At 53.3% G+C, this 13,915-nt stretch overlaps 6 protein-coding genes across 6 annotated transcripts; 2 read left to right on the top strand and 4 right to left on the bottom strand.

The window, feature by feature from the left end:
• Positions 1-908: 908 nt before the first annotated feature.
• Z520_01788 (uncharacterized protein) lies at positions 909-2,495 on the bottom strand (the record flags this gene model as incomplete). Its single annotated transcript, XM_016772304.1, has 3 exons — positions 909-1,431; positions 1,480-1,748; positions 1,800-2,495. 3 exons carry the CDS (start codon positions 2,493-2,495, stop codon positions 909-911), a joined length of 1,488 nt encoding a protein of 495 aa, XP_016635774.1.
• Positions 2,496-3,178: 683 nt separating this feature from the next.
• On the top strand, positions 3,179-3,586 carry Z520_01789 (uncharacterized protein; the record flags this gene model as incomplete). Its single annotated transcript, XM_016772305.1, has 1 exon — positions 3,179-3,586. The coding sequence occupies one exon, from the start codon at positions 3,179-3,181 to the stop codon at positions 3,584-3,586; it is 408 nt and encodes a 135-aa protein (XP_016635775.1).
• Positions 3,587-3,598: 12 nt separating this feature from the next.
• On the bottom strand, positions 3,599-4,861 carry Z520_01790 (uncharacterized protein; the record flags this gene model as incomplete). The annotated part of the gene is made up of 1 exon (XM_016772306.1): positions 3,599-4,861. One exon carries the CDS (start codon positions 4,859-4,861, stop codon positions 3,599-3,601), a length of 1,263 nt encoding a protein of 420 aa, XP_016635776.1.
• Positions 4,862-5,494: 633 nt separating this feature from the next.
• Positions 5,495-6,805, top strand: Z520_01791 (uncharacterized protein; the record flags this gene model as incomplete). Its single annotated transcript, XM_016772307.1, has 1 exon — positions 5,495-6,805. The coding sequence occupies one exon, from the start codon at positions 5,495-5,497 to the stop codon at positions 6,803-6,805; it is 1,311 nt and encodes a 436-aa protein (XP_016635777.1).
• A 595-nt stretch (positions 6,806-7,400) lies between these two features.
• On the bottom strand, positions 7,401-8,863 carry Z520_01792 (uncharacterized protein; the record flags this gene model as incomplete). The annotated part of the gene is made up of 4 exons (XM_016772308.1): positions 7,401-8,471; positions 8,524-8,562; positions 8,613-8,638; positions 8,695-8,863. 4 exons carry the CDS (start codon positions 8,861-8,863, stop codon positions 7,401-7,403), a joined length of 1,305 nt encoding a protein of 434 aa, XP_016635778.1.
• A 754-nt stretch (positions 8,864-9,617) lies between these two features.
• On the bottom strand, positions 9,618-13,565 carry Z520_01793 (uncharacterized protein; the record flags this gene model as incomplete). Its single annotated transcript, XM_016772309.1, has 3 exons — positions 9,618-9,679; positions 9,731-10,343; positions 10,392-13,565. 3 exons carry the CDS (start codon positions 13,563-13,565, stop codon positions 9,618-9,620), a joined length of 3,849 nt encoding a protein of 1,282 aa, XP_016635779.1.
• Between the last annotated feature and the right edge of the window lie 350 nt (positions 13,566-13,915).

Raw genomic sequence — 13,915 nt, forward strand, 5'->3', positions numbered from 1 at the left:
GGCAATTTTGGCATCGCTATATTGCTTGATGCACGGAGGACTGGTTTCCTGTCGTGAAAACAGTGCTCGAGAGAAAATTGCTCGACCCGGGGGGTCTGCATTCTCAATATATCCCCAGAGAAACGCCAACAGCGCAAGGGTGTTGCGTAAGTGATTGATAGATTGATTGAGAAAAACAGACGGCAGATCGAGTACAATAGCGAGTGACGCAACTGATCTGAATAGCGACTGGAGAGCAACCGGCCATTGTTCGCATTGTATTCAAGAAACGACACAGGGTGCAGCAGAAAATCCCGCAGGAGTAACACGCACCTTAAACCGCAATCGGCAATGATCAGACGATGTAGTAGAATCTAAGGTGCTATTACCAGCAGCGTGATGTGTGGGTTTTGTTGTAGAGGTGCCGTCTGTCTGATGACTTGGGGCTGAGAGAGCAGTAGGCCCCATGCTAGTGTCAAGCAATTTGTTGACCGCCTGAGCGGCCCATTGGTGAAGACGTCTGCGGACTCCCCGAGGTTGTTGTGGTTCCTCTGTTGCACGGTCCATGGTGCTGGATCTGTTGTTTGGTTGCGATCGGTCGTCGGGTGATACGAGATCGAAGACTGTGTCACCGTGGCTTCAAATGAGCAGCATGCGTGACAAACTCCGCATGTGAGGGCCAAGTGAGAATTTGGAGGTCACAACCTTTGAAATCTGTTTCAGAAGTGTTTTGCCCGTGTCCATAGCCAGTGGATGGGTTTTGTGCACCGGACTCCTCCAATGACAAACAAGAGTCAGTTGATAGTCGAATATCGGTACAAGTTGTGGGAATGTAGTCCAATGGCGACTTGGCGAAGAAAATGAAACGGTGCGGAAGTTGATTTGGATGAGTCATGACAATACATCTCTGCATTAGACATGATGATATTTCACTCCGTCCTCTTCCCAATGCGTGGCAATAGAGCCCAGCTAACTGTCATCGACGCAAAAGAAATCAAAACTACCGGGTGCAGGACGACCGTGCTCAATTGTTGTGACAATATGCCAGTGATAAAAGGCACTAGTGCACCGCCAGAGCTCCCCATCGACGTCACGACTGACAGACTGCTGATTTGGATGCTCTTGGGTAAGAGTTTGGCAAAGACGGCGGTGGCACATGGGTAGATTGGTCCAAGAAACAAGCCGACAATGGATTCGGCCAGGGCATTTTCGATGATGCTTGGTACAAGCCAGACTAGAAGTTGAAAGACCGCAGCTCCAGCGATTAAGAGGGCGACAGCAACCTTCTCCCCGAGTTTGTGGGCGAAATGGGTCAAGACAAAACGGCCAACCGTGATGCCCCCCCAGAATCCAGAGGTGACGTTACCGACATGCGATGGATCGCCTTTGCGGTAATGAATCAAGTAAGAGATGACCCAGCCCGAAATGGCCACCTCTGCACCTTGATAGAAGCTAGGAGATGTCAAAGGAATGCATTGCAACTTCAAACAGGTGACTTACAAGATAAAGGTGGCTCCAAGGAGCGTTGTCTTGTTCCTGACGGCCCTTTTGAGCACCTGCGCTCTGGTGAGTTCACTTTGGCGTGAAGCGTTGCGTTCGAGAGACGAAAGTAGCTGGACTGCGGCGTCCTTTTCGAAGCCTCTGAAGGACCAGCCCATGCACAGGATAGAAATCAAGGATATTGAGAGCAAGATGAAGTAGAAATGCGCCCAGTGGATGCCGCTTGAAACCATGGCTGTAGCAATGAGAGGAGATACGATGCCGCCCAACTGGCAGAAATTAGCTTCGGTCAGAGTTCGTGCCAGCTAGTGCGAACTCACTCCATATAAACCGTGGCAAAAGCCAAGGATGACCGTTCCATTGAGCAAGTTGACGATGAAGGCGTTGGTCATGGCCAGAAACAATCCCATCCCGCAACCGAGGAAGTAGAAACTCAGCACAACCACAGGAAATGGTGGCGAGCAGACGATGGCTATGTAACCGATACTCATCAACGAGGTTGCAATCATATAAGAGCGAGTTCGGCCGAGGCGAGACTCGATAAGTTGAATGACTGGCGCCATGGTAATGAAACCCAGAGCATTGGTAATGAAAATCAGAGAGACAATGGCGTATCCGATGTGGTAGTCTTCTTCGAGGTATGGGATCAGAGCACCAGTAGCGGCGTCATTCATGCCCATCAGAAAGAACATGACAGTGGCCGCCGCCACCCGCCATCGATTTCTGGGTGGATTCGAAATAGACTGGACGAGAGCATCAACGGCATGATCTTGTTTTGGCGTAGGAGGCTGACTTCGTTCCAATTCGCCAGGAGTCTTGACCGGCGAGGTATCGCGAGAGAGAGCTTTGTGTGGTCCATTCAAGCGTCTGCCCCATTGTAGTTCCTCGAGCTCATACTCGGTGGGCGGCACAGCGGTAATGTTATCTCGATGGATGACGGGGGCAGGTCCATTGACAACGATGGGAGGCTCACTTTCGTGGGTGATGAAGGCACCGAATACTTGAACTGACGCCATGATAGTGAAACGCAATGAGACGAGACAACAGCAGATGTGAGTTGGGAAGCACACCAGATATAGAGCGAAAGAGAAAACATACATATACCTTTCTCTTGATTCATATCATGCCATATTCGGCGAAGGATTGCATTGATAAGAGGGCAGCATTTTTCGGTGTGGAACAGTGGTAATTAGCTCCGTAAGGCAGTGGTAATAGCCCACCTTGCGGCTTTGACTCACTGTGGGCCTGGATATTTGTTGATCGATTGCTAAGTCAGATGCTGCGAAAAGATACGCCTCGACCACTGGGTGACGACGGTTGATTCGAGGGTCTTTTCTCTTTTAGCCGCAGTTGATGGTTGATGCAATGATGGGCAGATGGGCAGACAAGCAGACAATGAACGAGTGGTTGCCCTGGTGGGTGAATGCGGCAAGGTTTCCCGATTCATAATGATCCCCGCCCGGCCCGACCATGCGTGGAGGACCTGCAAAGACCTGCAAAGACCTGCGAGGACCTCCAAAGAGCTGCGAGGGCCTGCGCCCAATACTACTATTAGTACTCACCCCGCTCTAGGTGCAGCCCGCCCTGCATCAACGCCCAGAAAAAAATAAGTCACCGCAATCTGCATGCAACCTGATCCATCCTTTGTCACAAGTCGAACCACTCTCTCACACGTATGCACCCTCCTCACTCTCGTGCCATGTCGCGCCGTAAGATCCGCAGTGCCGCCGAAGAGACCCTGACTCCTCCCGACTCTCTGGCTCCCGGTCAGTTGATCGCTCGCGTCGTCCAGACCCACGGCAAAGACCTCTATACTGTCCAGGCCCCCGACTCGTCCACCTTTCTCGTCGAACTCGAAGCCCGTTTCAGAGCCACCATCTTCGTCAAGCGCGGCGGCTATGTTCTGGTCGATACCACCACCACAGCTGACCGTGACAACAAGATCCGGGGGGAAATCGTGAATATCGTAGGCGACGAAAAAGCCTGGAGGAAACAACCGTTCTGGCCGCAACAGTTCGTCAAGAAGACCACATTGGCAGACAGTGACGACGATGACTCGCGTGTGGGGAAGCTGCCGCCCTCGGACAGTGAGGACGAAAGTGGGTGACGCGTGTGCCTCTCAGCTCCTCAACTCCTGTGAGCTTGCCGGGGGAGGACTAATATGATCCACGGGCGGTGCAACAAGAGCGCACATAACCTGCAGCGCCAGTTCTGTCACCACCACCGCCGAGCTCACGTTCGTGCTTGGATATACCAGCCAGCAATATTCCTGCACGGCCCAGTTCAGCAGCACCCAAAGCGGACCTCCACCAGCTCTCCATAGCAGATAGGGGGTTGCCCAGCCGAGATACGCAAAGAACTGGTAATGCAGGCTCCTGGCGCACAGCATCCCAATCACCATGCTTCCCAGGACTGCGTCCATGACAAAACTCGGGGTGACCTTTTTTGAAACCCTCAGCTCCTCCGCCTCTTTCATGCCGCCGGTGTACTTCTTCGCAAACTCGGCCAAGTTCGAAGCACTGGGCTTGATCCACTTTGTCTGGAAGAAAAAGAGCAGCAAGGAGACGTGGATGACCAGGAGACCGATAGCAAAACTGGGAGAGAGAAACGTCTCTTCGTCAACAAATCTCCAGTTGACCGTCCATTTGTACAGGAATTGTCTCCCAAAGTCGAATGAGCGTTGGACGTATGAGAAACCTGTCCCATGTTCGAAGAAGGGCATGGACATGATAACATGGAGGACAAAGACATAGAGACCTGTGAAAAGCCCGTCGCTTGTACCGAGGGCCTGCAAAATGACAATTCCCACCGCGGGTGCAGCGAGCAATAAAGTCATTTTCACTCCCAGTCCTAGTCCCCATATAACCGCTCCCCCTCCAAAGTAGCGTCGCTGCATGGCATAGATGGCAAGCCAAAGTCCCAGCGTGGCCCAGCAGTCATTGAACAGCCTCAACAAGAATATAGAATGCATTCTCTTGCTCAGCACCAACGGCACCAAAAGCCACGGCGGCGCGCCCACCCGCCTGTAACACGCAAACACCACGGCCAGTGTCACGAGGTATAGCCCGGCAAAGATGATCTGGGCGCGGAGGATGTTTGTCCCTTGCTCGGTAAAGGCGTAGAGGATCGAGTAGATGTAGAGATGAAGGGCCGGATAGACAAGAGGACCCGTGGGGCCCGTGATCTTTGCATAGTTGCGCTCGCCGGAGAGGAACATGCGCACCTGGGCCATGTAGGTGGTGAAATCGATCTCGGTGTACGGCACTCGCCAGATGATGAGGGCGCAGAGGGCAGCCTCGCCGACGAGCATCAGCGGTGCTATCCATCTCGTGTGTGTGGGATCCGTGAGGAGGCTGCGGAGGTTCTTGACGGAGAGGTCCATGGTGGCAGAGACTTCGAAAAGGAGTTCGCAAGCGGACAGAGAAGGCCGTCAGTCAGTGCGGGAGGAGAGCTTTCTGTTATAATATATCTGGCATCATGGTCGTCTCCATCGTCTTCGTGAGCGACGCGTGGAAGAGAAATGTTCTCCAGCGTGAGCGAAATCAGGCTATTATCGACCTTCCTCTTTTTCTGAATGCGAGACGCGACACCATCATTTCCCGATGCCCGTTCCCATTATTTTCTCCCCGCACTCATGGCTTCTCCTCCCTCCTGGTGCCTCCCATCTTCCCTCTTTCATCTCTACGACGTCATGCTCCAGCAGCTTCAAGTCCAGCTGGTCGATCGCTGATTTCATCCACGATAGGGACCGGCCCCAGACCCCAGATTCGACCGCCCAAACAGCGTCATCTGCGCCGATTCCATGGCTGAGGAGATCGATTTTGCAGACAGGTGAGTCTGATTGATATCGTGAGTACCCATCCACGCATCATCGCTCTAGATCAGCTTTCTCTTGTCTCTCGTTGTGAAGGAGTGAGTGTGCCCGTGACTGTGTACTCGTTCTCGTCTCCAGCCAGCATTCAAGGCACCAACACATATATATCACCTCCCGTCTGTTGTCCTCCTCCCATCCAAGATGGCCCCCGAGGCCGATTCCAAGCCCGACCCTCAGTCCGCTCCTCGAGCCCCCCAGGCCGAGCCTCACGACCTCAACTGCCTCACGATCTCCGAACTCGAAGCCCTCGCCTACGAGCGTATGGACAAGCAGACGCGGGACTATTACAACGAAGGCGCCGACTGCGGGAGCACTCTCTCGGAGAACATTCGCGCCTATGAGAAATACCGCATTCGTCCGAGGGTCCTACGAGACATATCCCAGATAGACACCACGGTCGAAGTATTCGGACACAAAAACAGCTCCGCCTTCGGTGTAGCGCCGACGGCGATGCAACGGCTGGCCCACTCCGACGGCGAAGTCGCGACGGCACGAGCGTGTCGCGCGCGCGGGATCGTCATGGGCCTCTCTTCCTTCGCGACCAGCACGCTCGAAGACGTCGCCGAAGCCTGCGGCGACATACCACATGTCCTTCAACTGTACCTGTTCGAAGAGCGCGAGCACTCCCTGAAACTCATCGACCGCGCCAAAAGGGCAGGCTACAAAGCCGTGCTCCTGACGGTCGACACGCCAATGCTCGGCCGGCGCAATCTCGAGATCCGGAACCAATTCAAACTGCCCGCCCACCTCTCCATCGCCAATTTCGCAGAACAAGACGAAGACACCGACACAGCGGTGGGGAGAGAGCACAGTCGAACCACAACAGCCACAGACGAGAAGAAAACCCCATCCTCGCGCCGGCCCAAAATGCCCCGCCAACGCCGTCCCAGCACGGCGGGCTACCACGACGGCCAACGACGCATCCCGCCAAGCGGGCCCATCACATTCCACACGCACGCAGCGAACCCTACTTTATCATGGGACGACACCATCCCGTGGCTAAAAGACGTATGCGGCCCCGAGATGGAAGTCTGGGTCAAGGGCATCGCAACAGCCGAAGACGCCGAACTTGCAGTCCAACACGGCTGCGACGGGATCATCGTCTCCAACCACGGAGGGCGCCAACTCAACGGCTCCCTCGCAACCCTCGACGCATTGCCCGAAGTCGTATCCGCGGTCCGCAAACGCGTTCCCGTCCACGTCGACGGCGGGATTCGGCACGGCACCGACATTTTCAAAGCCCTCGCACTGGGAGCGGACTTTTGCTGGGTCGGACGACCGATATTGTGGGGATTGGCGTACAAGGGTCAGGAGGGGGTCGAGCTGTGTTTGAGATTGCTGGCGGATGAGTTTAGACTGTGTATGGGATTAGCGGGAGTGACGAGCGTCAAGGGCATTTCGAGCGAGTATCTCTGCAGGATCGATCGGGACGGGTTTGCGAGTCGGTTGTGAATTGGAGACACAAGCCCGTTTTTGAAGTTGAGGAGCTGATAATAAAGGCGAAGGCCTGGCTGGCATGGAGAAATCCAACCAAAAACCCTACCAAATGAAAAGAACTTGAGCGTCCATGTATGTATTGATTATGTCTGCCATCTGCTCGCTTCTAAGTCTCGAAGAGCTATCTGTATCGTCGTAATTCCCCCAAAGCTCGTGTCCATAATGTTTTTCCGTTCTGGTAGTGATGCTGAATTTGTGCACTAACATTCCCCGTTCTTCAATCAATCCCAGCCGCCCATGTTCTTATTTCTGTTCTTTTGTTAGAGGGTATCATTGATTCCGCGTTCCGTATCATATCCCCCCCTTGCGCCAAGTCCTTCAGAGGAGCCTCCCAGCTCGATACGTCTTCGTAGTCGTGATAATTTCCACCCCGCCTCACTGAGACGTGAGGGATCGAAAGTCAAAGAGTCAATATTGGTACTGACTCAAAAAGAAAAAAAAAGTGTCTGGGCAATATCGAGCCCCTGTTGATCAGAACTGCAGATGTCGTCAATGTTCTGCCACACCTCGGAGAGAAGTCTGCGGTATGCACAAGAAAGCCACGACGGCTTCACCAATCTTCGATCTTTGGTGCCACAAACTTGACCGAGCCATTGTCATTGTACCCCTGTGTGCCCAGGAGTCCGCCGGTGAGTTCTCGCATGACCTGATTGAAGTTGGCACTGTTGCGGATGTCGCAACGCTTGCTGGCCGAAGCGGTATGGGCCACCCAAGCTGCGGTGGTCGCAAACCTCTTCAAACACGAGGGGCAAGTGACCTGACCGCCAATATGTGCCGAAGACAAGAGATGTTGCTGGAATTCAGCCAGCGTTCTAAACTGACGTTTGCATTTGATGGTGGGACAGGAATACACTTGGCGGATGGAATCCCAGTACTTTTCATGGTCCAATCGACTACTTGTCGACACGATCGAGTGAGCGGGCATCTGGATAATGTGTTTGTGAGGGGCATCCTGGTTCGGACTTGCCTGCGAACTCGGTGGGATTGTTCCAGGGGTTTCAGACGATGACGCCCTTCTGTCGTACATTGAGGCAACTTCAGTCGAGTCATCGGAGGGTGGTCCAAGGGTGGCAGAGACCGAATTGAGCCATCCTTTGACCATTCCACCACTGATATTCTCTTGTCGCGTATCAGTGTTTTGTTGCATTCCACATGCCGGCTGAGAGATTTGCAAGTTCGACATGGCTTTCGCAGAACGGTCAAGGTCGTCGAGGTCACCTGTCGGCTTTTGCCCAGAGCTAGACTGCGGCGGAGCGGCACTGGCATTGACCATCTTTTGTGAAAGTGGCGGGAATTGCTCGTGTGATTCGGTAGAGATTGGCCCGCCGCGGGCGTTGCTGAGCGATCGTCCAGAGTCATCGGTCGACATGCCCAAGAGATCGGGCCGGGCATTGTTGCTGGCAGCGCTCGTCTGGTCCCAGGTGGGCGGATTGATGGCGAATGGGTCTGTCTCTGCCTCCCACGCATCTTTCTGGATCTGACGTTCGGCTCGCTGCATCTGAAAATCCTGGAGTTTGATGGTTGGACACTCATCTCTCTCGATGTGTTGCATCAGATCCGCCGCAGATCGGAACTTCTGTTGGCAACCAGCACACTCTATGTTCTGGGTGTAACGATGGTGCTGCAATCTCGAATCAGCCGACCTTCAGTTCAGATCTGTCACTTGCACCTACAGTATCCATGTGGCTGTCCCTGGCAATTGGGCTCTTGAACTGTTCTGAGTCAGCTTTGGCGATACTTTCTTCAGGCGTGGAATCAATACCTCGCTTCCGCATATCGGGCAGCAGACTGTGATATTGTCAGTGGCCAACAGAAGGCATGAGGCGGAGGACAAGCCAACTCACTGTGGGCCGGGCTGCCAAGCTGATGGATGAAGAGGAACATGTCGTCTGCACAGTCGACGTCACAGAGCTTGCAGTACGAGTGTTCAGGATCTTTGACTTTGTGAAGAATCATAGCCTGATGGGTGTCGAAGTGCTTGAAGCAATCTTCGTAGGTGCATTTGATCTTCATGTTGAGGGTTGATGTACCAAGGTACCGAACTGATAGGATGAGTAGAAGTCAAAAGGCGGAGTGGAAAGATCAGATTTCAAGGCTGGAAAGGGCAAAGCTCCGACGAGTCGAAGGAGGAGAATAATATAGAGGGCTGAGTGATGAAGGAAAAGACGCAAGGAAGCAAAGGTGAGCGAGATAGAGGATGAAGGTCAAGAAAGACGGCAGAGTGAAAGAGCAAGTGGGGAAGACATCAAACAGGCTCCCACTGGCAGCTGTTCGCTGAGAGTGACAAGGTGAATCTCCTTCTGGTCCTGAAACTCTACCCTTTGTTTCTTGGTCGACGAGTTTGGTATGGAGCTTGACCCAGAGGAAGTGCCTCTTTGCAGCCATCAAATCCAGCTCTGAGAAAAGGCTCAAGTCACAAACTACAAAGGAGAGTTTGAAGGAACCAGCGGGGTGACGAGAAACTTTCCTGGCTTGCCTGGCTTGCTGCTTGGCTGGGTAGCGTGCGCAACTAGCTGCTTCCCCGGATTGCACGACCCCGGCGGTCCCGGGTGTCACGCGGAAGCACAAACCGCCGCCGCGCAGCCCCTTGATTGTGGAGTGACAATATCTCTCTGCAGCTTCTAACAGATCTTGTCTCCGATCTTCCACGGCTACATAAGAGAAAGAACGATCAGGGCAAATGCAGTGGTTCATTCAGTCATTCAGTCATAGCTCAGCCGTCAATAACAACCACGTTCAGTGGCAGTCTGATGGCACAATTGCCGACTCATGTATAGACTTCTTCAGTCAGCGCATTCAAAGTCAGCCCTTCCTTAGCAATGTCTTCATCTGTGGTACAAGTTAGTGGACGCCAAGCAGGTGACAGAATATCTGACTCACTTTGAAGAAAACACAGTGGCATTTCCACCAGAGTGCCCTTGACTTGACTCAGAAGTTCCTTCAACTCGCTCACTCCTCCGGGGAAATCTGCCCTTACAACATGTCCATACTCGACCCGGGGCGGTAATTTGCTTGGTTTCCCTTGCGCATCTGTGTCAGCGTGCCGGTAGAAGTACTCGTAAAACTCCTTGTAATCGGCCCACGTATTCACAAAGTCGTCGGGCACAGCGCGGAACGCCCTTCTGAAAACTTCGGTGTTCGTCCTTGCTCGACTGTTCCACAGTGCCTGGAAAGTGTCACTGAGAGGATCTGCCACGACATTGTCTTCGGGTGAATTCCAGTCATATACATTGGGAACCCCGACTGGGTCGAAATTGGGGTCAGGCCTGAAGAAGTGTTGAGGCCGAATCAATCCGAGATGTTTCCGGACCAGCTGTCTGCGTAGAGAGGCTGCAAAACTGTTTGCTTGGTATGGTTGGCCATTCATATAGGATTGGACCGGCGTAGAGTCGTTGATCAGCAGACAGATTTCACTGTCGTGTGATCCTACTTGGCTTCGGTCGTTCAGGTTGGCGGATCCTACAATGACAATTCGATCGTCGGCGATGAGACACTGCGACTGATTAGATATTGGACAACTCACATAAGCCGTCATGCATACCTTTGAATGAATGTACAGCTCTTCGCTAACGAATGCGTCGAGCTCGGCTTCAGGAGGGCCGTCCCAGGGGACAGTGCGTATGTCCTGGCCGCCGAGCATGTAACATTCCGCCACGCTGTCCCACCGGCCGCTTCCAGGGGTTGCCATCTGCTGTGCGGTATTTTGATATTGCTGGTACTGAGGGGCTTGAGACAGTTGAGTCGTCCCTGTCTTCTCACCGTACTGCCCATAGCCGGCCCCAACTGCGTCATCGTGTTGTTTCCGGGCATCATCGTATCTCACCCCGCTGTGCTGTTCGACTTGCTGCATAATATTGCTGCAATTGATTCGATCGTAATTCCGGAGGTTGTAGAATCGAATGTAGTCCATAGGATTGAAGCCCGCCTGCGCTATTTTTTCCATGATGCTGTGTCCACCACGATTAATGCTGTTGTACTGGAACTCCATGATCGCTCGTGTGCCCAGTGAAGAATCGTCCCGAAGATCACCTGCAAATGCTGGCACTGCCGGAATGACCACAATAATCTTATACTTCTCATTGTTCCGGGCTGCTCGAAGGATTCGTTCAACAATAGCCTGGCCTATCAAGTTTTTGACAGGTTTCTGTTGATCGCCCGTCGCAGTAATGAAGAATTGATTCTCGATGTAGACAAAATGCTGGCTGTTCCGAATAACGTCAATATATGCATTCTGAATAGAGTGCTCAAGGGGAGTTCCATTGCTCCACGTTGTACAGCTTCTTAGGACCTGACAGGTCATGACGGGTCTTGGCTGATTATACGGGCGGCCATAGGAGTCAGTACCACCAAGGTATTTGCCTTGAAGTTGGTGCGCTTGTCCCGAGACAACATTGCCAATCGATGAGAGTTGCTGACCAAGAAGTTTCCCCTCGGTTTTGTACTGGTCAAATCTCCCTCGGAAGCCTCTTTCAGACTCGCCACCTTGTCCATAATCATCGAAGCCTCTGCTAGACTCTTGACCGTATTCGTCGAAATCACGAGCCTGCGCTGCATCCGCTGGTTGATAAGCTTGATAGGGTTGATGCTGGTACGATTGGGGAGGTGATTGCTGCGACGAAAGTTCCGTCGGTCCTTGATGGTACGGCGTATAGGGAGCACTTGCGCTAGGAGGCGGCGGGTAATCCGCATAAGTCTGTGTTGGGGCCGCTGATGGTTGGGGAGGTTGGCCGGGAGGTGGAGGAGGAAAATTCTGCTGCATGGACTGGGCCGGAGGTTGTTGATAACTACTCCCGGTGTTCACCGGTTGTTGAACTGGGGCGACCTGCGGTGGAGGGCTGGAGACCAGACCGTAAGCATGTGTGGCAGGTTGCGGAGTTGCGGCTGGCGGAGGACTGTACACCTGATTATAAGAGTCAGAAGAAGATTGATGGGGCGCCTGCGCTGGAGACGCAGAAGCTTGGCCGTAAACACCGGCAGAAGTCTGGATAGGAGCGTGCGGCGGAGGAGGAGGGACTTGGCCATAAACACCGGTAGAAGTCTGAAGCGGTGCTTGTACTCCTTGACCCAAGGAGGCGGTTTGACCATATTGAGTCTCAGAATGTTGGGAGTGAATCTGAGCGCCCGGGACGGAAGGAGTTGCAGCACCGCCATATGCACCAGTATCTGTTCCCGGCTGACCCTGGTATTGACCTGCGCTGGGCGTGTGCGGCCGGGCAGTTGTATGCCACGCCGGCTCTGTGTAGGGTTGACTGCCTGGGGGTGGTGCATATCCACCGACTGGCGCTGGAGGTTGGAGAGGCCCTTGAGACTGTGGTCGTGATTGAGGTCGCTGACCTGGACCAGTTGGAGGGTGAGGGAAATCGTCGAGAAGCCTGTAGTACCGCTGGTCTTTGCGGACATTGTATTTCTCGTCGAAGATGAAGTTCCATCTGTCAACAAAGTGGTGACGAAGGTCCTGGACGCAAGCTCCTTGAAGGCAAATGCTAATATCCGACCAACCCATCCTCGAGCTCTTGGTCCTGTCGAGTTTGTTCTGGAATGGCTGTGCAACATCGCTAAAATCCATGACCCTAGCATTGTTGTAATCTTGACCAGGAAAGACGATATCGTTCATGTTCGAAGGATGTGCATCGGCGATTGAATGCTGATTTGTGTCCCACCTACCAAAGCAGAGATCCAAGCCACCCATGAATGCAATCTTGTCGTCAATCAAGCATAGCTTCTCATGGTGTGCCCAGTATAGAATAACGTCGTCCGTCACGCCATATATTCCCTTGAGGGTATCTGCACCAAGTTTCGAAATTCCGGCGGCGTCAAGCTTCAAAGCTTGGAAAGAAGACGCTAGAGACGACTGAGCCGTTTGAGCATCTGGTAGATGGTCTGGGTGACGGAACACCGCAATGTTGGGATGTAGCTTCTCGAGTTCGTGTTTCGTATGTGCCGAAGAAAGAGTCAAAGCTTGAGTAACTTCTTTGTATACAATCACTTTGACTTTGACGCCGCGTTGTGCTGCCCGTTGCAGCGTTCGATCGAGCCTCCATTGCTCGTTTTGAGAGGGTGGTCGGCGGAGATACAGTTCGGGGGACAGCCACCAATCCAATATCCAGATTGAGTGCTTTGCTCCTTCGAGCGCCTGGCTGACTGCCCAGAAGTAGCCACACCCATCAACATACCACTTGACATCGTTGCCTGGTTTCTCTGAAGCGAAGCTGTCAAAGCGGTTTGGGCCAGAAGGGATGCCTTGCGGAATTGGTGCATTGGCATATCCTGTATAACTAGTCTGTCCTGGAGCTGGCGGCCCGTATTGCGAAGGAGGTCGGTTTCCTGGTCCTAGCAAGTTATTGACGTCTGAGCCGATGTTTTGAAGAGTGTTCTGCAATCCACCAAAGAGCTTGGACGCGATATCAGGTCGACCTCCAGGTTGTTGAGCAGGCGGGCCTCCTGGATAAGCCGACTGACCGACCTGGGGATATCCAGTACTGGGACCTTGTTGGCCGTAATACTGCTGATTGGAGCCAGGGCCGGAGCCAGAATAGCCATAATTTGGGGACGAGGAAGAACCAGACTTGTACTTGTCCAGCTCGGATTTGAACTTCTTGAATGTGTCACCAAGTAGCGATCGATCAGTGCCGTCTTGCCCACCGCTTCCACGAGATTGCGAATAGTCGTTTCCGTATGCGAGTCCGTCGTCTTCCGGTTGCTGTTGGTAGGACATGGCGGGAACCTTAGTTCGAACCGGATTGGACTCGGAAGAGTAGGAGGGATAGAAGGGAACAGATGGCAACTGGAGAACCGCACTCAGACTCGATAAAGGGTAAATGATGGCCCAGCAGTGGACTCAAACGGGGTGGACAGTCATGGAGGAATTGTTTCGGCCATAGTGAGTGATGGACGTTTCAGCTGATTCATGGCGTGTCCAGAAAGTGAAGCACATGCCAAGCTGGATATGGAGGGCGCCTGGGGCACCGTGTCCTTGATAGAGCCAACCATATTGCCGTCAGGCTTCCAGGCTTCCAGCAACCCTCTCCACTGGTGCCACATCCTTCGAAGCTGCTGCGCCTCATG

Source organism: Fonsecaea multimorphosa (assembly GCF_000836435.1).
Source record: "Fonsecaea multimorphosa CBS 102226 unplaced genomic scaffold supercont1.3, whole genome shotgun sequence".
Taxonomy (NCBI): Eukaryota; Fungi; Ascomycota; class Eurotiomycetes; order Chaetothyriales; family Herpotrichiellaceae; genus Fonsecaea; species Fonsecaea multimorphosa.